The sequence below is a fragment of the Lagenorhynchus albirostris genome, chromosome 1 (assembly GCF_949774975.1).
Source record: "Lagenorhynchus albirostris chromosome 1, mLagAlb1.1, whole genome shotgun sequence".
Taxonomy (NCBI): domain Eukaryota; kingdom Metazoa; phylum Chordata; class Mammalia; order Artiodactyla; family Delphinidae; genus Lagenorhynchus; species Lagenorhynchus albirostris.
This window is the reverse complement of record NC_083095.1, coordinates 9,311,802-9,333,730: the sequence shown is the minus strand read 5'-3', so window position 1 is coordinate 9,333,730 and position 21,929 is coordinate 9,311,802. Positions and strand designations below refer to the sequence as shown.

Sequence of the window (21,929 nt, the reverse complement as noted above, 5' to 3'; positions counted from 1 at the left end):
CCTGCCTGTCCTCCGAGCCTCCCAGCTGCAGGGGCGGGGTTCTCATTCATTCAATGAAGGGCTCCGAGCACCTGGTACGTGGCAGACACCATTGTTGTCGCTATTTCTTCTCACTGCTACCGAGAGCACAAGTCATCCTTTATTCTGGGAAACTGCCTGCCAATTTCAAAGAGCTCACATGCAAACTCATTCAGTCCTACACCCTGGCTCCAGGTAGGCTGAGCACGCCGAGGCCACACAGCTGGGAAGCAGCAGAGCCTGGCTGGAACCCAGGTCCCTTTCCAAGCATTCTGGGGCCAGCGTCCTATTCCTACTCAAGGTTTCTCAGATCTCTGCTTATTACAGAACCATTTCCCATAACTTGAAGGACCCAAGAGACTTCCACCTCCAGCAACATGGGAGAGCTGAATACCCTTCCACCGTAGCCAGCCAGGAATGCTGGATAAAATGTAACAAGCATCATTTAAATGCAGAACCACGCACACACCGCACACACCAAGGTAAGAGATAGCCCGTGGACCAGATGCAAAGATGCTATGGAAACCAGGATGCTAAACCCACATGTGTGCTTGACGTCTTCTTGGGTTTAATGCTCAGGTTGGAGGAGGAGGTAAGACTCTGGGCCCAGGGGGGCAGAGACCACGGCAAAAAGGCAGAATACTCAGGGGACTCCTCCTCTGTCAAAGGGTGAACTAGAGAAAAAAACCTTCCCACCAGCGCAATACAAGACAGAAGCATATGTGTTTCAGCCTGGGGTCTGGCTGAAAAGACAAATGAAAAGATAGTCACCTTTCAGAGTATGGAGCCAGGAGCCTCTTGCATCATTTTGGCTTAGGGTTCAAGTGCAGAGAACCCACTTGATTTAGGAACCCCCAAAACATTTCAGTGACACTCAATAGGAACCCTGAAGGGAAATTCCCATGGTAGCCTGGCTGAAGAAAACACAAGCTCTCTGAGGGCCAGGCCCAGCCACGGGGTTCTGCAGATAAGGCCCCAAATAGGATGAGCTCATAGCTCAGAATTACGAAGTCTCCAAGGAAATGATCCACCATGTCAGGAGACCCAACAGACGGCAGTATCAGGCCAGGAACGTCAGCTACTAGAGCAGCCTGACGATTATAAAATGTGTATGATTAAAATGACTACAGATAGAATCCGTACCTGAGAGGAGTGCCAAGTTTAAGAGAAAAAGGACAATGAAAAAAAGAGGGGCTTCCCTGGTGGCGCAGTGGTTAAGAATCCGTCTGCCAACGCAGGGGACACGGGTTCGAGCCCTGGTCCGGGAAGATCCCACGTGCCGCAGAGCAACTAAGCCTGTGCACCGCGACTACTGAGCCTGCGCTCTAGAGCCCGTGAGCCGCAGCTACTGAGCCCGCATGCTGCAACTACTGAAGCCCGCGTGTCTAGAGCCCGTGCTCTGCAACAAGAGAAGCCACTGCGATGAGAAGCCCACACACCGTAATGAAGAGTAGCCCTCGCTCACCGCAACTAGAGAAAGCCGGCATGTAGCAATGAAGACCCAATGCACTAAAAAATAAATAAATAAAATAAGTAAATTTAAAAAAAAAAAAAGAAGAAAGAAAGGAAAAAAATGAATGACGGATATAATACAAAACCAAATAGAATTTCTTGAAACAAAATTGAACTTAATAACTCAATGGACTGTTTAAACCAAGGCAAGAATGAGGTGAGAGACGGGGACAAAGAATGGGCAGAGGAATTGGGGGAAGGACAAAAGAGAGCAGAGGAGGAAAGCAAAGGAGAAGGACTGAAGGGCAGGAGGAGGGAGGGAAGGAAGGAAAGAGGGAGGGAGAGGGGAGGGGAGCTGGGTGGAAGTGAACCTCAAAGTCCATCAGTCAGTCAGTCAACATACACTTACTAAGTACCCACATGTGTATTAAGCATGAGCAACGCTGGCCATACAGATAGTAGATAATGTGTCAATGGGTGGATGGATGGTGGAGGGGTGGGTGAATGGGTAGGTGGAAGATTGACAGGTAGGTAGTTTTATAATGCTTGGGTGAGTGGATAAGGGATGGGTGACAAGTAGAGAGTGAGTAGGTAAGTGGGTGAAGGGGTAAACGGTGGGTAGTAGATAGTGGAGAGATGGATGAGTACATGGGTATGTGAAGAGTACATAGGTGGGTTGATGAGTAGGTGAATGAATAGATGGGTGGGTGATTAAGTGGCTGGAGAGAGGAACAGGAGATCTAGTTAGGTTAGTGGAGAGGTAGATGGGTGAGTGAGTAAACAGATGGACAGGAGGGTGGGGAGATGGATGGGTGGATGGGTAGGTAAGTGGATGGAGGGGTGAGTGGGTAGATAGTACATAAGAGATTTGGTGGTGGATGGAGTGGTGAGTGGGTAAATAGTAAATAAGGGATTTAGTAGTTAGTTTAGAGGGGAGATAGATGGGTGAGTGGGTAGACAGTTGGATAGGAGGGTGGGGAGATGGGTGGGTGGATGGGTAGGTAAGTGGATGGAGGGGTGAGTGGGTAGATAGTAAATAAGGGATTTGGTGGTGGATGGAGTGGTGAGTGGGTAGATAGTAAATAAGGGATTTAGTAGTTAGTTTAGAGGGGAGACAGATGGGTGAGTGGGTAGACAGTTGGATAGGAGGGTGGGGAGATGGGTGGATGGTGGTGGGTGAGAGGTGTCGGGTGGGTGGATAGTAGATGGTGGGTAGATGGATGGATGGATAGATGGTGAGGGAGCAAACGAGTGGCTGGACGGGTGGATGGGAGCAGGTGACGGATGACGGGGTGAAGACAGCCCGCTGCCCGCACCCACCTGGGCTTTGGTCTTCACCGCGTCGTACTCGGCTTTCAGCTTCTTCTGCGCGGCTTCGTCCACGCTGGGGTCCCCGATCCTGTTGAACAGGGAGGCCGCCTCCTCCAGCAGCCGGTCCAGGAGCGTGGCCTGATTGTCCACGTGCTGAAGCAGCACCTGGGCGTGGCTCAGCTGCCAGCGCTTCTCCTTCAGGCCCAGCTGCAGCTCCACGGGGGGCTCGAGCACCACCGTCATCTTCTGGAACCAGCGGTAGAACTCATCCCGGGCCAGCAGGTACTCGCTCCAGTGCAGCCACACCCACTCAATACGGCTGTAGGCAGAGGCCACGGCCATGAGCATCCCCCCACCAGGCTCATGGGCGGGGAGGCCGCGCCGCTGCCCCCTCCCCAGTACTGGGGGGCTGCGGGAGGGGGCACAAGGACACCCTCTCGGGCCTCACCCCAGTCCTGATAGACAAGACCCTCCCGTCTGGGTAACAAGCCCCATGGGGCTAATGATCAGGGTGGCTCAGATTCCAGACCTGCTCTGAGGACCCCCAGCCTGCTGATGCCGAGCCACCAGGACCCCCAATTCCTATTAGTGATGCACGACGATGCCCACAGTTGTTTCTCTCTGGTGTTGGGACTCCACACACAGTCACCCTGGCTCTTACCACATGGGTGCCCACTAGCAGTCACGAGAAGACTGCCACGGGGAGTGTGTCTCTTAATTTGCGGAGTACAATAGGATCTGTGGGCTCGTCACCGCTCAGCGGGGACAGAGGGCTGGGGCCTGTGCACGGGTCCCAGGCGTGCCATGAACTCGCTGCATTACCCCGCCTCTGCACCCGCCTCAGTTTCCCCGTCTGTAACGTGGAGATGGCCCTATCGGTCCAGCCAACATCAAGCTATTCGTTTGGAATTCCAAGTGAAAGAGTTTGAAAAGCAGAAAACACCGAGTAAAGTCCCCCCGGTCCACTCAACATTCTGGTTTCATAAAGACGGAGAAGATGCTGGCAGCTCCTGCCCACTGAGGACCTCCTGTGTGCCAAGCGCTATGCCTGGCTCTCGCCATTTGCTATCCCCCGCCATCCTCCTAAAAACCTTCAAGAAACACTTGACTATACCCATTGTCCAGATGAGGCGCCTGAGGCTCAGGGGTCAAGTAACTTTCCCAAGGCCACACAGCAAGTAACCAGCAGAGCAAGAGGCGATCCCAGGTCAGGCAAAGTCCCCGCCCCTGACCTGGCTCCCTGGTACAAGCAGAGAATCTGGGCTAAAGCGCTAGCAAGGCAATAGGCCTTCTTACCCCCCGGGGCCATTTGGCCTTTCTGCTGGAGGATGCACACGTGGCAAGTCTACCAAGAATTAATTGTTGGCGAAACACGATGGGCTCCCACTGTCTATTACCCTCATTAAGCTTGATTATAATTAGAAAGAGGCAGGCAGGGTTGACTGACATCCCAAGAGAGCATCCTGTTCCCACTAATCCCAGGACCGAAGAAATGTCCCTTGGGCAGCGGCCCCAGGCCAGCGTGGTGGTGGGCACGGCGGGTCGGCAGCAGCCGCAGACAAAGGCCTGGAAAGGTACCCAGCCACCCTACCTGTGACAGTGGGTCATGTAGGTGACCGTCTCCTCCCACTGCGCTTTGACGTCCCTCAGCCGGGCCAGGATCTCGGGCTTCTGGTCCTCATGGCAGCATGCCAGGAGGGCTTCGGCCGCCCGCAGCACCATGTCCACCTTCACGCGGCCCTCTGGCTCTAGCTGGCATATTTTCTGTTGTGGACACAAAGCCAGTTCCCAGGAGTTAGACAACACGCCAACAGGCAGAGCCTTGGGAAGACAGTGGCAAGACATGGAAAGAGGCAGGACTTTGAGACCAGAGGAGCTGGGGTTCGAATCGAAGCCCCAGCCCCTCCTCCTGTGACCTTGGGCAGGCTGCTAAGGGCTCTGGGGTGGGAGCAAGCGGCGATGGAGATTAATCAGCACAGAACCGCCCAGAGCTGTCTGATGATAGGAGTGCCCTCCCTTCCCCGGTGGGCCTGTTTCCAGCTGCGTGAACCCAGAAAAGTTTCATTATTTCCCTGGCCTTGGTTTTCTTGTCTGTAAAGTGGGTGTATAGTAGTACTCAGCTCTCAGATTTTTTTTTTTTTTCCAGAATTAACTGAGAAAATGCATGTAAAGTGCATGTCCCAGTGTGTGGCACCATGAGAATCTGCCTCTCAGGCCCACTGCAGGGAGTGGGCTTGGCCCAGGTCCCCAGCCGAGGCTCGGAATTATCTCTGAGTTTGCAGTTGGCACCAGGGCCTCGCTCCCTCAGCTGTTCCCACCAGTGACCAAACAGGAACACGAAGGCAGGCCCGTTACCACAGGACACTGGGCTCCTCTGAGGGGTGACTGATTCGGGACACCCCACGGCCTTGCCAAATTCCCTGAGAACCACCCGGCAGCCCAAGATTCTCCCTGCTCTCCCGGACTCAGGGTCGGACCTGCATTGGACTGACCGTGTCCCTCCCAGCCACCCCGGGTTCCCGTCCCATTTTCTCTCACAGATGGTTCCCTATTAAACGTCTTGCATATCTAACCTCACCTTGGCCTTGGCTTCTTGGAGGACCAAGGCTGATACACAACGCCTGGCAAATAGTAGGTTATCTGGTAACATTAGCTGTTGTCATTATTCACTGTTATTATTCTAGTTCTTTGGCAACCAAAGCTTGGTCTCTGCAGTCAAAATAAGATTAGACTCCAATTCCAGGGCTGGTCTCCACTACCTGTGTGACCTTTGTCATGGTACTTAAACTCTCCATGCCTATGAAATGGGGGAAGATAATGGTTAACGCCACCCAAGGTTATAGTGACATTGCGAGATACACTAGCACATGGCCTGGCCCACACTGCATCTCCCATCACTCCAAAATTGTTCACCGTTACCGCTATCTTTTGCTTACCTTCTGATTTTATTTACTGACAGCACAGCGTTTGCCTAAAGCTCCAGCTGTTCCCCAGCCTGTCTCCCTAAGGCTGGCAGTCAGTTTTCTTAGACTGATGTCCCAGTGGGCTGGCCGTCTGAGCCTTCACTGTGGGTGGGGTCGGGGAGGGGCTCCTGCCGTGTCCAGGGCTGCCCCACTGACAACTCTGTGGTCCCAGGCAGGTCACTCCGTCACTCAGAGATGGTGATAACAACCTCTGCTTTGTCTATCTCATAGGATTATAATATTACTTTTCAAAAACACTATTAATTAGAACATAGATATGTTAGTGGACTTTATAAACCACTGAGCGGTTATGCAGACCCTCCCCCAACACGTGCAAACGGGCAATGGTCCCAGTCCTTTTTTGTTACCTCGTATGACAGTGGTTAACGATGATGATGACATCGATGATAGTACAGAGCAGCGGTCCCCAAGCTCTTGGGCACCAGGGACCGGTTTCATGGAAGACAGTTTTTCCACGGGTGGTGGCAGGGTGGGAGGTGCTTCAGGTCGTCATGTGGGCAACGGGGAGAAGCAGATGAAGCTTTGCCCGTGTGCCTGCTATGCAGCCAGTTTCCTGACAGGCCACAGACGGGTACCGGTCCCCGGCCCAGGGCTTGGGGACCCCTGGTAGAGAGGGACTTCCCTGCCTATGCGTGTTATCAAAGAGTGAGGTTAGAGAACCTCCTTACAGGGCTGTCTCTGTGCTCTGAGTGGGGTGTAGAGCAGGTAGCGTGAAGAGCAGGGAGGTTCCCCAGAGAGGAAAAGAGCTGTGGTTTGGGGCTCAGGGCTGGGCCCAGCAGCAGGTTTGCCGGACCGTAGCAGGTGACGGGGACAGCAGGCGCCCAGCAGGGACCCCAAGTCCCGCTCAGCAGTGGGCAGCAAAGTGGCGGACAAAGGCACCACAGTGACGAGTGTGGACCAAAGACCCAGGGCCGCCGTGGAATGTTCTGGGCTGAGTAAGATTACCCACCCCCTGAACAGAACATTTCACACCTCTCAGAAGAAGGGGTCCCCCAGCATGGCTGAGGATGAGTTTCTTGCCATCCAGGGAGATTTAATTTGATTAGAAATAATAATAATAGGGCTTCCCTGGTGGCGCAGTGGTTGGGAGTCCGCCTGCCGATGCAGGGGATGCGGGTTCGTGGCCCAGTCCGGGAAGATCCCACATGCCGCGGAGCGGCTGGGCCCGTGAGCCATGGCCGCTGAGCCTGCGCGTCCGGAGCCTGTGCTCCGCAGCGGGAGAGGCCACAACAGTGAGAGGCCAGCGTACCGCAAAAAAAAAAAAAAAAAGAAAAGAAATAATAATTCAGGATCTGATGTCTCTGACACCCAGAGTTGTGGCGTAGACCCCATGCCCAATCCCCAAGCTGGCAAGATGGGCACCAGGGTGATTCCAATTTTACCAGTGGGGGCACCGGGGACCCACAGAAACCTTAGCTTTGCAGAACAATTCTCTGCAGCAGTTAGCGAGGCCTCCTCTACAGGGGCTGCCCAACTTAACCTCAGTCGGAATCCAGCTCCATGAATGAAGGGAGACAGCGGCTTGGGGAAGAAACTAAATTCAGTCTCTCTCTGCCACACTCACAAGGAACCAGTCCAGGGTCCTGATGGTGTGACCTCCTCTAGGCCTCTGGACCTTTGCCCTCCTGATTCCTGGCCAGGGAGGCGCAGGCTGGGCCAGGGGAACATGGGAGATGGGGGGACCCACCGCTCTTTGCAGGGGAGTGAGCCTGTTGCTTCCCTGCAAAGTGAGAAGAGCTGGCCAGTCCCAAAGGCCGGCAGAACATGAGCCCCACCTGGCCTGAAGCAGAAACCCCTGCCCCCAAACCAAAACACTGACCAGAGGCATGTCTGCTGTGGGACCAGAGGCATGTCTGCTGTGGGGCCAGAGGCATGTCTGCTGTGGGGCCAGAGGCTAGAGCTGAGCTGGCAAAGCCAACCTTCGAGAAGCAGATTCCACCCTCCTCCTCTGCCCTGATGATTCCGCTCTTTGGCTCGTGCATGGTTCCTCTACAGCCCCACCTCAGCAAGGGCGCAGTCCAGGAGCGCCTGGCAGGGGACACGAGCCAGCTGGGAAGGGGGTCATTGCACTGTAGCCACAAAGCAATTCTGGTTCGAGGGAGCCAGTGAGGGCAAAAGTCAGGCGGGCTTTGGGTGGAGGGAAAACCTCAGCAGGGAGGAGAAGCAGTTCAGGAAGGCTGGAGGAGTGTGGTGAGTCAGGGCTTTCCCTCAACGCAGTCACGGCCAGATGGGCGCTGTCCTGGGTAATATGCTGAGTACTGTGCTGAGTGCTCTGCTGGGTACCGAGCTGAGTACTGTGTTGGGTACTGTGCTGAGTACTGTGCTGGGTACTAGAGTCCAGGAGGAAAACAAACATGGCCCGATGCTTGCAGGCTGTAAGGGGGTCTGCAGACAAGGGCACAGATGACTGTGAAAGAGCCGTGAGAGACCCCAAACTGGGAGCTCTGAGGAGGGATGTGGGCAAACCAAGAAGGCCTCATGAGGAGGTGGCGGTGGCACCAGGCCTCAGTGCTGAGCAGACGTTTGAGCCAGCAAAGCTAGGAAAACACGGCGTGTTCAGGGCATCCGGCTTTTGGAAGCCAAGTCCTAGGAAATGTGGCACGTCTCTGACCATAAAGAGGCTTGGAAACCAGTAAGGAAACAGCCTGGCCTAGACCCCAAGCGCAGAGCCGCGGAGGGCAAAGAGACAAGATGCTGCGACCTGGGAGACCAGCCGCTGTGGGCACCGGCGTGGGCTGGGAGAGCCCACAGGCTGGTGTCCCTGCATCGAAACCACGAGAAACAACCTTCTCCACTGGCTCTGCCAGCGTGCCCTGCACCTTGCCAAGTGCGCCAGTAAGTCATTGGCCTCAATCTTCCCACCCTCCTGCAAGGTGGCAACTAGCACTTTCCCCAGGAGTGAAGCTCAGAAGGCACTGGAAATTCTCCCCAGGTGCCACAGCCGGAGCGGGGATTCGAACCCAGGCCTGCAGGCCCCAGACCCCAGCTCTCCCCCTCCCCCAGGCGCCTCCCTCCCCTCCCCCTGGACCCCCATCCTGGCTAACTCCTCATTCAAGCCTCAGCAGTGAAGTCACTTGTCCCCCGAGGCCTTCTCTCAGTGACCGGTCCCTGCCGGGGGTTCTTCCTGCACTTTACAGCTGGGAAAATGAGGTGGCAGGAGGGCATGGGACCCGCTCCTGGCCACACAGCTACTAAGCTCCAGAGTTGGATCAGAACTCGTATCCTGGTCACTCCAGCCAACAGGCGCTTGGGACGTGCGTCACTGAGCTGGTGGAGGGATCGCATGGGAGACCCCAGCCCCAGGGGAGGTCCCACGGGCCAGCAGGTGGAGAAGGCTGTAGCTGCTCCCTTTCACCAGAGGACAAGGGTGAAATGTTTTCTTATTGCAAAACTGGTTTTGAAACATCAAAGCACACAGAAAACAAGCGGGTCTGAGCCCCGTAGGAGAGCACGGTGGTGGGGCACCCAGGACACGGCTCCCTTGACCTAGGCTCCAGGCCAAATCCCTGAGGGCTCACCTGATGGAAGTGCTCCCTCGGCTTCCAGAACCCGGTCACCTTGGCCTTGCCAACAGCTCTTCCTAAGGGCCGCCCTTGCCTTTGCCTAACGAAGCCAGACCCACCACCAGGGGGTAATGAGCTGTCAGCAAATGGTACAAGGTGCAAAGGGATTAGCGCGCTAAGACAGCAAGTGCTGTGCAGGGCTGCCAGGAGCTGGGGCTGGGGCTGGCGGAAGGGGTTAGGAAAGACACGTGGGCGAGGGGACGTTTCATTTCATATGCACACCCACACCGGAACGAAAGGGCGTTCCAACTAGAGGCAACAGCACACACAAAGGTTTGGTGATAGGAAATCTAGGAGGTTTTCCGCCAGCGGGAGAGGATGTGTGCCTGGGAGGTCGGCTGGAGGGGGAAGCTGAGGCTGGAGAAGAGGGTTGTGGCAGATAGGTAGTGGAGGACGTTTGATGCCAGGTGAAGCCGGGTTTTCTCTTGCAGGCAATGGGGAGCCATAGAAGGTTTTAGAGGAGGAGAATAACTTCACAAGACCCATGTTAGGGATGCACCTCGTACATACTTGTGCGACTGCAGGATTAGGTGTGTGCCTGTCCCGTGATGCCGTGAACCCGAGCGTAGGGTGCGCCTCATCCCTTCCACCGCCCCAGGACCCCACACGGGGATGGTCAGTGATGCTCTGCACTCAGCCCTGGGTTCAAGTCCTAACAAGATCCATTCCTTCCATTCTGGCCCATCTCTGTGTCTAGGGATCCATTTCACTATTGAAAAGTGGGGACAATACACCACGATCACAGGGCTTTGGGGAAACCAAACATGAAAGCTGATAGTACAGGCTTGAGCACACAATAGTTGCTGAATGAATGTCAGCTCCCTTCTCTCAGTGACCAGGCAGAGTCATCTTTTGATAACGAATATTGGTGACAATAATAATGATGATGATGACAGAGGCCAAGACTGACAAGAGAAGGGGCTTTGGCTGTCAACTCCCCTCCTCACCAGGCTTGCCCCTGACCTTCCAAATCTCCAACCCATCACCCGCTCTGTTACAGAGGAGGGGTCCTCCTTGGCTCCCTGTTCCAGGCTCTGGAACCACTGACCCCTCCCCACCTCTCTGGCCCTGACCCCTGCTTCTCCCTGTTGGTTGATGCTGTCCCAACACCAACATCGGGGGTGTCCCACATGTGCCCCCAGCTGTGCCCACCTCCAGGGATTTTCCTATTCTGTTTGCTCTGCCTGGAGCCCCTTCCCTCCCCTCCCCGTGGATCCCCGAGTCTGACTAACCCCTCATTCAAGCCTCAGCAGTAAAGACCCGTGTCCCCAGAGGCCTCTCTTGACCCTCTAGACTGGGGGACGTGACCTCCTCGGGGCTCCCCGTGTACCCTGGGTTCTCCACTCACTTCACCGTCCAGTTGAGAAGCCTCTGACCAGGCCACTCAAGAACGGTCACCCCTCCTTTCTGCCGTGACGGTCCCCTGGGCAGGGCTCTCATCAGCTGCATCAAGTATCTGCTCATGGTTGCTATAAAAGGACAAGTGGTCCAGGGTGGTGCGTGCTAGGATGGTGCCACACCAAGAGGGAGGCCGAGCAGGGATGGGGGGCCTTTCCCACTGGGACAAGCGGGAGTCTCTGTGCCTACCTGGGAGGAGTTCCCTGAGGGCAGGGACCAGGCACCATCACCTGGCATCCCAAGGGTTCGAGGCCTGGCACGGGGAGGCTGACGGAAATCGTGACTCAAAGTGGAGGGTCTCAGATCCTCTGGGGTCCGACCAATGAAGGACTGGGAAGGACTAATCGGAGGGCAACTGGGATGACAGGAAATGCCAGAAGACACTGGAGGGGACTGGGGGTGGGGGAGGGGGAATAGAGAGGGTGCCACTGTCACTGTCAACTCAGGTCATTTGCATCCAGCCTCACAGGTAGCACAGGGCTTTCTCTATGTTAACATCCATCAGCAACAAACGCCTCCTCAAGGCAGCTTGTGACCCACCCTCTCGAAGTCAGCATCCTGACACAATGAGCTTCACCCATTCTAGAAGGGAAGTGAAGAGAGGTCCAGCGGGGTCACAGGGCCAGCAGGAAGCAGAGCTGGGATTTGAACCCAGGACTTCCAGACTCCAAAGCCTGTCCTCTCTCTAGTCCAGTGAGCTGTTCTACTAAACAGAATGCCTGAGAAACCACAACACCGTGCATCCTGACGCTGGCAGAAGCACACGATGCTGTAGGGAAGCAGAAAGCAAATTTGAAAAGGAGTCAGAAGACCAGAATTCCAGGGTGGAGTGTCCTCCCCAGAGGCCTTTGCAACTTGAACAAGTCACCAGACCGCTCCAAGACCCAGTTTCCCCACTTTTAAAATGCAAACCCTGGGTCCTTCTTCATACTGTGTGGTGACACTTAAGCCGTTGGCCCTGAAAAGGTGATATCGAGTCTTAATTTTAACTGTCCACTTCCAAAAAGAGCATTAGATATTTTCAATAAAATGTGCAAAATCAATAAGACAGCTAAAAAAAAAAAAAAAGGAGAAAGAAAGAAAAGACAAGATACAGGGACGTGGGTGTGGGGTCAGCTCTGTTTCTAGCCTGTTGGGGGGTCAGTTTGTGCAGGAAGAGGTAAGCCTCCCCTTAAATAAAGCAACCATTGTTAGGTGATAAATTAGAATTGTGGCATATCCCAATGGATATGACCTGAGAGATGTTAAGTCAACTGCTTTACTTACAGATGGGAAACTGAGGCCCAGAGAGGGACAGGGATGTGGCCAAGGTCACACAGCACTTTAGATCAGCGTGGAGACTGCAACCCAGGTCTCTGACTCTTAGTCTAGAGTTCTTCCCCCGGCCCCTGGCCCAGAGCAGATGACCTCAGGTGGGGGGCACCACAGTGCTGGGCCAGGCACTGGGCATCGGCACTTCCGGTCAGGGTAGCACTGAGCCTCTGCCTTGTGCCAGGTCAGGGTAGAGCTGGACTACAAGAGCCAAGGGAGGGGCCTCAGCTGCAGAGAAGCAGAGAAGGGGCAGGAAGCAGGGCCTGGGCCACCTGGGGGTGGAGACCATCCCGCTGCACGGTGCCCCCTTCCAGGATGGGAGAGTCAGACCCTTACAATGACAGTGTGATCCTAGGACCCCCAGCAAAGGTGTCACCGAGAGTACGTCAGAAATGTCACATCTCGGGTTCACCCCCAGCTCCTGGATCACAAGCTGCACTTAAACCCCAGGAGATTCAAAGACATCAGATTTTGAGAAACACCCGTCTAGTCCACTCTGCTATGCAACAGCTGGGAAACCTGAGGCCTGAGAGGGAGGGACCGGGCCAAGGCCACAGGGTTATCAAGGCCATGGTCTCTGCATACCTCGGTCTCCCGCAGCCTGGCCTCCAGGGCTGCGCGGGGCCCCTGGGTGTTGTCATTGATCTGCAGCCGCTCCTGCACAGCCTTCATCCACTCCTGGGCATCCCCCATGCTCCTGGCGAAGCCCTCCTGCGGTTGCTGAGTCATGGCACCTGCAGGGGCTGAAGACAGGACCACACGAGGTCAGGCGCATAGGTGAGGAGGGCGGGGGGAAGGCGAGCTGTGGAGAGGCCCCAGCCAGCTGATGGCGGCGAGGATCGGGGAGCCTGACCCTGGGACTGGGGCTCGCCCTCCACCCCTGGCACCCCTCCTCATGCTCCAGCTCGGTGCCAACAGCCAGAGGCGATCGTGTTTGTCAGAGAGCCAAAGGACTGGAAATGGGCCGAGAAGGGAAACAGGTCTGGCCTCTCTGGGGGCTGGGCAGGGACAGCGGGCCCAGGGTGCCCGGTTGGCAAAGACTCCCTTTGTCTCAGATTCCCTACTCCCCTCTGACGCTAGCTTGGCACTCAGGGCCAACTGTCTCCTGTCTTTTTGGCTGGAAACCCCTCCAAAAGTGGATCCTAAAACACACACAGGCTGAGATGTCTGTGACAGACACTGAATCTTGATCTGAATGGATCAAAAAGCCTCAACCTAAGAAACACAGTTTTTGGGCATTGGCCAGGCTGACGCCAGCCCCTGAATCTCACCTGAAATTAATATCTCAGGTTGGGGGATGGCCCGGTGAGCCAGGTGTCTCGTGGCTACTTCTCCACCAAACCTGGGTCCCTGGCAGATGCTGCTAAGTGTTTCCACTGAGCTATGCACCACCTACCTCTTGGCAACCACTAACAATCAACTGACCTAGCATCTGAGCTGAGACCCACTGCCTTCAGGGATGCCCGCTTCCTGGCATAGGTCTCCCAGCTAAACCAACCGCTTTGCTATCCCGTCCCCTCCTCTCTTTCCCTTACCTTCTAGCTGCGGATACAAGGTCTCAGATTTTCTCACGTAACTTTCTTAAAATCCCATTAAGCCCAGGAAAACTCTTCTGTATTTCAGTTCTAGTTGTCTGCTTACGGCAACTATAACCGACTTTGGATTAAAGTTATTTATATCTGCATCTTAGGGGAAAGGATTGTGTCTAGTTTATCCTCCAATCTCCCACAATGCCTAGCACAGAGTAAACCCTCTGCCGATGCTGAAATAGCCCAGCGTTGGCATAAAGCATCATGCACCCAAAACCAACCACAGCATTTGTTAAAAAGGCAAAACAAAACAAAACTAGGAACAACCCAAATGCCCAACAATAGGAAATTAGTTAAGGAAAGTATCACACACTTGCACTTCAGAATATTATGCAGCCGGGCTTCCCTGGTGGCGCAGTGGTTGAGAGTCCGCCTGCCGATGCAGGGGACACGGTTTCGTGCCCTGGTCCGGAAGGATCCCACGTGCCGCGGAGCAGCTGGGCCCGTGAGCCATGGCCGCTGAGCCTGCACGTCCGGAGCCTGTGCTCCGCGGCGGGAGAGGCCACGACAGTGAGAGGCCCGCGTACCACAAAAAAAAAAAAAAAAAAAAGAATATTATGCAGCCAATAAAAAGTAGGATTCAAATGAATTTGTGATGGAGAATACTTGGGCTCTAATGATAATATCAAAAAATGCAACAAAATTTATACTTAGTAGCCCCAGTTCTACAGCTAATAAAAACAAAACAACCACAAAAAAAACATGCTCATAGAAAAAGGCTGGGAAATCTCGCCATTACGATGCCCATGTAGGGACTTCCCTGGCGGTCCAGTGGTTAGGACTCCGCGCTTCCATTGCAGGGGGCATGGGTTTGATCCCTGGTCATGGATCTAAGATCCCGCAGGCACGTGAAGTGGTCCAAACAAACAAACAAAAGCCAATGCCCACATGATGAAGCGGAAAGAGGGGTGTGGGCAAGTGGCTGCAAGCATCCCACGTGACCTCGGGCCTCTCTTTTCCCGGCACGGTGTCTTCGGAGGCCACGTGGCTAAGGACCATTGTCTGGTTGGTGGAATCACAGTTGGAAGTTTTTCTGTTTCCCTATTTTTCCTCTTAGGCACTTTGTGAATTTTCCAGAAAGGGCAACTGTTACTTTAAAATTAAAAAACCAAATAATGTCTTAACATTGGCTGGATTGTCTGTTGGCCCTTTTTTCTCAATCATCAGTTGGTTGTACAACAGGCGTTGACTGGGAATGTGGGCATCCCGCCCTTCACCTCTACCCCTGCGCTGGCAGCTCTGCGATCAGATTGCGCGATGCACGCTGGGAGAGGGGAAGGACGCCACCAGCGAGGGGAAGGGAGTGGGTGACCCAGGGTGGGCTTCCCTCTGGGACCTCGGTCCTCAGAGCTCAGTCTCCCAATTTTCTTCCCGAGATGTTTTGATGTTTTTCTAACAACTAAATACGTTCCCTGCAGCCACTCCCTGCCTTTGAATGCTTCGTTTGAAAAGCACGTTAGAATGCGCAGGCATTTAAATTGGTTCATTGTGGCTTTAATCTCTCGTCTAGTGTGTGACTTGATTGGCTTCCAAAAGCTCAGCTTTTATTTTTTACAAAGCGATGAATGGGAGGAGCCGAAACTAGCTCCCAGGGTTTCGGATGACAGGATGCGGAGGGGGGTGGATGCTCTAAACACCCAGAGGCAGCGAGGTTTGGAGAACCCTTCTTGCAGTTGGAAATGCCCAGGGCCTGGGAGGTGTGATGGTTGGAGACCCCAAGGTACTCAAATGGAACACTAGGGGTCCGGCAGGGTGGGGCGGGACTCGGGGGGACCTCAGACACACGGATCAGCCTCAGATGGGGGCTTCTAACCTTGGATGGGGGACCACTAACTGTCAGCTTGGTGAAGCTGCCGGCAGAGTTCAAGAGACCAGGGCCTCTTGGCCTGTGCTACCAAACCACTTCATTCCAGGTCAGTGAAACACACAGGAATTAAACACGCACTTCTAGCTAAGCCAGATGCTACAACCACAGAAGCGAATAAGTGGGCACCACCTCTGCCTCAAGAAGCTTCCAGGGGGCTTCCCTGGTGGCGCAGTGGTTGAGAGTCCGCCTGCCGATGCAGGGGACACGGGTTCGTGCCCTGGTCCGGGAAGATCCCACATGCTGCGGAGCGGCTGGGCCCGTGAGCCATGGCCGCTGAGCCTGCCCGTCCGGAGCCTGTGCTCTGCAACTGGAGAGGCTACAACAGTGAGAGGTCCGCGTATCGCAAAAAAAAAAAAAAAAAAAAGAAGCTTCCAGAAGAGAAGCTGCACATTGAACGCCTGGGTGGGCTGCAGGTGGATGAACTGCAAACCAGGGTGGGGGATTTGAGGGGAGGGGGATGGACTTCTACTGGGGACCCCTTCTTGGAATAAAGTCTTTAAATGCCGAGAATAAACTGCAAGAATTACAAAGGAAACCAATCATATTAAAACATAGTTATCAAAATATCAAAAATCGAATTTATCACACACACCACACACACCACACACTACCTTACTAACACATTAAATCACAAGATCTAATGACAATGGGTCTAATAACTACTGGAATTTTGAAATACTGATGGGCATAAAATACACTTCAAGAAATCTACAATGACTGCAGTGCAACATAAAAATATATGTGACGAAGTTACAGCCACTGCTGATAACAGAGTAGGCTTTGATTTTGTTTTGCCTCCTGCATAACTGAAGAAATTGCCATTAGTTAGAGGTCAGTAGCAATTCTATCCATAGCCCCCTGTCAGTCCATGGACCTGGGTTAGAATCCACAACTGATGGAAAGGAGAGCCTGCTTCCTTACACAAGTTTAAAAGTTTAAAGTTAAAAAGCAAATGAGCAGCTCAAGAAAAGCCCACTCACAATTGGTTTATGGACCAGGAAGACATCCCTCCTTCGCATCCCTCACCAGGAACATCATGGATTTCCCTCCGTTTCCTCAATCGACTGCAACAGCTTCCGGCCCTCTTCCCATCCCTCCCCCGGGCGGGAACCAGAGGGGGCTTCCTAAAACACAAATCCAGCTGACCATTGCCCTGTTTAAAAGATACGTTGCAGCAGTCTTCCGACCGACCCCCAAGCCCTAAGCGTGACCCTGTTTCCAGCCTCGCTTCCTGCCATGTCTCCTCACAGCCAACCCCAGGGCAGATGTGCAGTTCTTAGCACCTCTCTGACACAGCCAAGACAATGACCTCTGTTCCCTCTTCTAGAAGCGAGCCCCCTCCCCCAAGCATTGCTGTCCGGCGTGGAACCCCAGAGCATCGTGACCACCAACTATATTTTCGGGGCAGGCCACCTCCTCTCCTGCTGCCTTTCCACCTCTGCACCCCAGTGCTGGAGCGTCAAGTTACCAGCCCTTCGTTAATGTCGACGGAAAGAACAAATAAGCCAAGGAAATGACCCACAGTACTGGGCTGAGCAGGGTGGGAAGCCTTCCAAAATGTGACAGGGAAGGTAGGAGAAGGAGCCCTGGGCTTGGAATCTGCACATTTGCCCTGAGCACGCCTTTGCCTCTCTGGGCCTCAGTTTCCCCATCTGCACACTGTGAGTGTTGAACAGAGGGTCTCTGAGGTTGTGGGTTGGAAGGGTCCATATTACTGAGCTCTCTGTGAGCCACGCCAGCTGGGGCCTATGCATCAGCCTCCGCCCTCAGACTGTCATCCTGGTCTGGGCCCTGGTCCCCTTCTCTCCCCACGGACCCCCCTCCTCAGCCAGTTCAGAGCACCCCTTCCAGCATCGTGGCCCCTCTAAGGCAGGCCGAGGTGAGTAGCCTCCCAGGGCCACATGGAGACTCCGAAGGAGGTGGTCCTGGGGACCTTTTATACAGTGGTGGGCACACTTTTTTTATAAAGGGTCAGGTAGTGACTATCTTTATACTTTATCTATATACTTATAGTATATACTCTGCAGGTCATATACAGTCTGTGTTGCATATTCTTCTTTGATTTTACAGCCCTTAAAAAAGGTAAAACCCATTTCCCATTCACTGCATCAAAACAGACGACTAGCCCAATGTGGCCTATGGGCCACAGTTTGCCAACTTCAGCTGTAGATGCCCCAAGGCTGTAACCAGCAGCTGCAGGGAGCCACAGCGGCCAGCAGGCAGAGTGAGCGGCTAAGTGACCCACAGGCATGTGTCCTGGGATTGGACAGATGTTGAGGCCAGAAGGACTTATAATTGGTCCTGGTGGTCTTGGGCCCGCTATTCACGAGCCGTGTGACATCTGGCCAGTCAGTTAACTTCTCTGAGTCCCCATCTCCTCACCTGGAAATGGGGTTTAGTCCTTTTGGGATGCTATAATAAAATATCACAGACCAGGTGGCTTACAAACAGCAGAAATTTACTTTTCACAGTTCTGGAGGCTGGAAGTCTGAGATCAGGGAGCCAGCACAGTCACGGGAGACCTGGTTGCAGACTTCTCATTGTATCTTCATGTGGAAGAAGGGGTTAGGGAGCTCTGTGGGGTCTCTTTTATAAGGGCACTAATCCCATTCATGAGGGCTCCACCCTCATGCTAGAACAGGATTAGAATCACCTCCCAGATGCCCTAACTCCTGACACCATCACATTGGGGGTCAGGATTCCAACAGGTGAATTCTGAGGGAACACAAATATGCAGACCATGGCATGGGGACAACACCTAGATTTGGTTAATGAAAAAACCTCCTACCCAGCACCTGGAACACATTCCATACTTGGAAGCAGTTCTGTTTTTACCCCAAATTCCTCTGGGGTCAGGTGGAGGGCTTTCCTTCTTTAGAAACCTGCATCCAGACGGAGGCTCTCACACCATCCCAAAGGTGGGTGTGGGGTAGGAATGGGGGTTACTAGCCATAGACTAATGCATCTGTGCATCTTAACAGCTGCTGGGTGCTCAGGCTTCAGAGACGAACCAGGTAAGGCTCTGGTCCATGGGGCTCCGTGTCTGGTGAGGGGGCCAAAGTGAGCTTTGAGAGTGGGGAGTGCAAGCTGAGTGGGAGGTGCTGCAAGGATGCTGGGGAGGCTCTCGACACACTGGGGGATGGGGAGGCTGGAGCTTGAGGATGGGGGGAGGCAATGAAGGAAGCAAGGTTCAGATCAGAGCCCCAGAGCCACGTCCAAGAGGCTGGGCTGGTCCCTGGGGGCAATCGGGAGCCAACATGGGCTCAGGTGGGAGTGACAACACTGACTGAGGTTCAGGCGAGTCACCCTGGCTGGGGTGGGTGCAGAAGGGAAGCCCTCGCCAAGGGGGTGGGTGGAAGCCGGGTGGGGGGAGGGGGTCAGTGCAGACACGGGCAGCTGCATGAGGCCAAGGACCAGGCGGGAAGGCTGCAGGAGCGAGCATGGCAGGAATGCCTCTCTGGGAGGGAGGGGGGAATTCTCATCGTCCATGAGTTTGTCCTTCTTGGATTGGTTGAGTGGACATAGGATTTTAAAAAAATGGAACTATGCATTTTCCAAACATTTTGGCAAAAAAAAAAAAACAAAAAAAACGTGCTCAGACCTTTTTTAAAAAGCTGTTTCCATTTCCAAGTCCCTTCTTGGGTAGCAGCCCTGGGGTGCTGCTGCAGGCAGCAAGGGAGTGGGGCTCCAGGGGAGCCTCTGGGCTGTCCCTGAGGAACCAGAGACAGGATGCAGGCCCTTTCTGGTTCAGGCCGGCGCTGGTCTGCTGGAGGAGATGGTTAGAAAGGAAGCAGCCTTGGTTTTCAGCATCCCGTGTGGTTATCACAAATGACAGCCAGAAGAGAAATGATCTTTTTTCCTTGATGACAGACAAGCCAGGGCAGGGCAGATGACAGAGCAGAGGAGCAGACTCAAGAAAGAGCATGTGTTCCGATGCAACCCGGGTGAAAAGGCACCAGCCTGGGAGACTGATGCGTCCACAGGAGGTGACCGGGGACACAGCTCTCCCAGAAATGGACTGTGAGGCTGTACTTCAGGGGAGGCCAAGAAGCTTCCAGAATCTGAGCTCCAGGCCTGAGCCATCGAGTCAAAAGGGGAGAGCTCAGTTAGAGTCACAAGGAGGCCTCAGGGTGGATGCGCAGGCAGAAGTGCCATAACGCAGTGTGCGGTTGGATGGAGGGGGTGGAAAACGTGATGCAGACTTGGAAAAAAAAAAGCCAACCAGGGAAGAGAAAAGGGTGCTGACATTTCCACCATGAAAGGCCTACGTCCGTGCTAAGCACTTGTCTACAAGTCATCCATTTGGTCCTTGAGGGTGGGTCGCACAGGAGGGAGCAGAGGTAGGGCAGCAGGGCATCCTCTCAGGCGGAGAGCTTCTGCTGATTGGCAGAGGGACCTCAGAAGAACTTCCTCCCCCCCACACACCGACCAGCACCTTCCTCTTAGAATATTGGGGGACTCATCGGGCACCTGCTCAGAACCAGTGCTCAGTGGGCAGGGCTGCCGTCACCTTCCGCAATCGCAGACAAGAACACTGAGGCTGGAGTGTCCAGGGCACAGGGCCATCAGGGCAGCACTGAGATTTGAACTTTGTTCTGTCAGATTCCAAAGCCCAAAGACCGTGAGTCTGGTTGGACAGGGTTCAACCAGGCAGAGTGAATCCACTCTGAATCCAGCTGTGAACCAGAGGGACCCGGCTCCATGGGGGTGAAGGAGCTGAGAAGCTGCCAGGAGACAAAAGGGAACCCAGAGATCGGCTACTTCCACACCTTGGCTGGAGGGGGCAAAGGAGGAGGTGATGTTACCAGACCCGGGCTGGGAGCCTCTAAGCGGCAGGAACTGGAGCCCCAAGGGAGGCATCACCCCAGCCAGGGCGGAAAGGCTGCTGTGGGCGAAATCCCTGGTCCAGCACAGGGGAACCTGAGCGATGCAGCCCGCAGGGGTCAACCCTCCTGTGACCCAGGGGACGGGAAGGAAGGTCTCCCAGCCCGGGCCTGCGAAGGCTGCCCATCTGTAGATGGAGAAGGACACCAGCTCCCTTTGCCCTGATTCCGGGCTGCCTGAGCAATGGGCCAAGCTGCAACTTGGTCTGCGGGGGACCAGCCTTGCAGGACAAAGGACAAGTTACTGGCACTGACACTGACCATTTGCCGGGTTGACCTTGAAGGGGAGTCCACGGGAAATAAATCAGGGTTCAGAACCCTGTGTCCTGGGGGCGGCGGGATTAGAGCCCTCCATCCTCTCCCTTCCCCTTCCTGGGCCTGGGAAGCTGAGGCTGCAGGATGGAGGGCCCTCCTTGGCTCTGTGGTGCCAGTGGTGAGGGTCAGACACCCCATAAGGACCAGGTTGGGACAGCTCCCCGCTCCAGCCCCTCCAACACCATAAGGGCAATGTAAAACATTCTCTGGGAATGTGCAGACACTCTAATACCGCGTGCCATTCGATGATCTAGACACTCCAAGAATCCTGCTTAAGATGTAACCAAACCCCATTAGGGAATGCCCCTAAAACACGACACCAAATCCCTCCCAAGCACAGAGAGGGGCAAAGTCAGGTTCAAAGAGTGACTGTTATGTGGCTGACATTATTAGTACCATTTTATAAGGACGGAAACTGAGACTCAGAAAAGCAAACAGCCGGCCAGAAAGTGGTGGATCCAGGATTAACAATAATAATTCTAACAGCCCACGTGCCTCTTGCATTCTGTACGTGCCTGACTCCGTGATAAAGGGCTGACAGCTATTAACTTATTTATCCTACAAAGACTAATGAGACACTTATCCCTATTTTATGGTTGAGAAAACTGAGGACCAATGATACTAAGAACACTGCTCGAAAGTCAGATGGATGTTAAGTAACGGGGACAGGACTGGAACACAGGATGGCCTGAGTCCAGAGCCCTTGCTCTTAAACACCACGGTGCTACCCGGCTTCCACGCCCCCGCCTGTACCCCCCAGAACCCACCGAGAGCCGTCCACGCCTCCTGTGGGTCGTCTTCTATGAGCATCCGAGCTCCAGGAAGGTGACCGCAGGGTGTAAACCTGGGGCTCCGCTCAAGAATCTAGAATTGGATTTAATAAACTGAGGCCCCGGCTGCCGGGCCGCCTCAGTCCTACGGCGTTCAGCCACCCTGGCCCTCTGCCAACCCAGCTGCCCCCTGGCATTTTGCTCTAGAACTCAGAACCTTCAGGATCCAGAACCAAGCAAACCCCAGCTCCCACGGCAGGCCCTATAGGCAAGTGCGCTTGCCCCTCGAACCTGGCCAGGGGCCCACACACACAGACGGACACAGCGCCCCGGCACGGGGCACACTCCCTTTCCCGCGACACGCTCGCCTTTCCTGTGACTCACTCCTGCGCTGCCGCACACAGTTTCCGCCCTTACTCATTCCCATGCTCTCCCGTACACAGATGGGATTTCAGGAACCACGCAGCT

At 54.4% G+C, this 21,929-nt stretch overlaps 1 protein-coding gene across 3 annotated transcripts in view; it reads right to left on the bottom strand.

Moving 5' to 3' along the window:
- The window catches only part of SYNE3 (spectrin repeat containing nuclear envelope family member 3), a 98,170-nt gene that overhangs the window by 46,782 nt on the left and 29,459 nt on the right, over positions 1-21,929 (bottom strand). For all 3 annotated transcript variants that reach the window (XM_060165042.1, XM_060164969.1, XM_060164895.1), the window contains exons 2-4: positions 12,623-12,780; positions 4,373-4,545; positions 2,791-3,100 (exon numbers count right to left, since the gene is read on the bottom strand). In XM_060165042.1, the coding sequence (XP_060021025.1) occupies positions 2,791-3,100; positions 4,373-4,545; positions 12,623-12,766 (627 nt within the window). In that variant the 5' untranslated portion in view covers positions 12,767-12,780. The remainder of the gene's footprint in view (positions 1-2,790; positions 3,101-4,372; positions 4,546-12,622; positions 12,781-21,929) is intronic.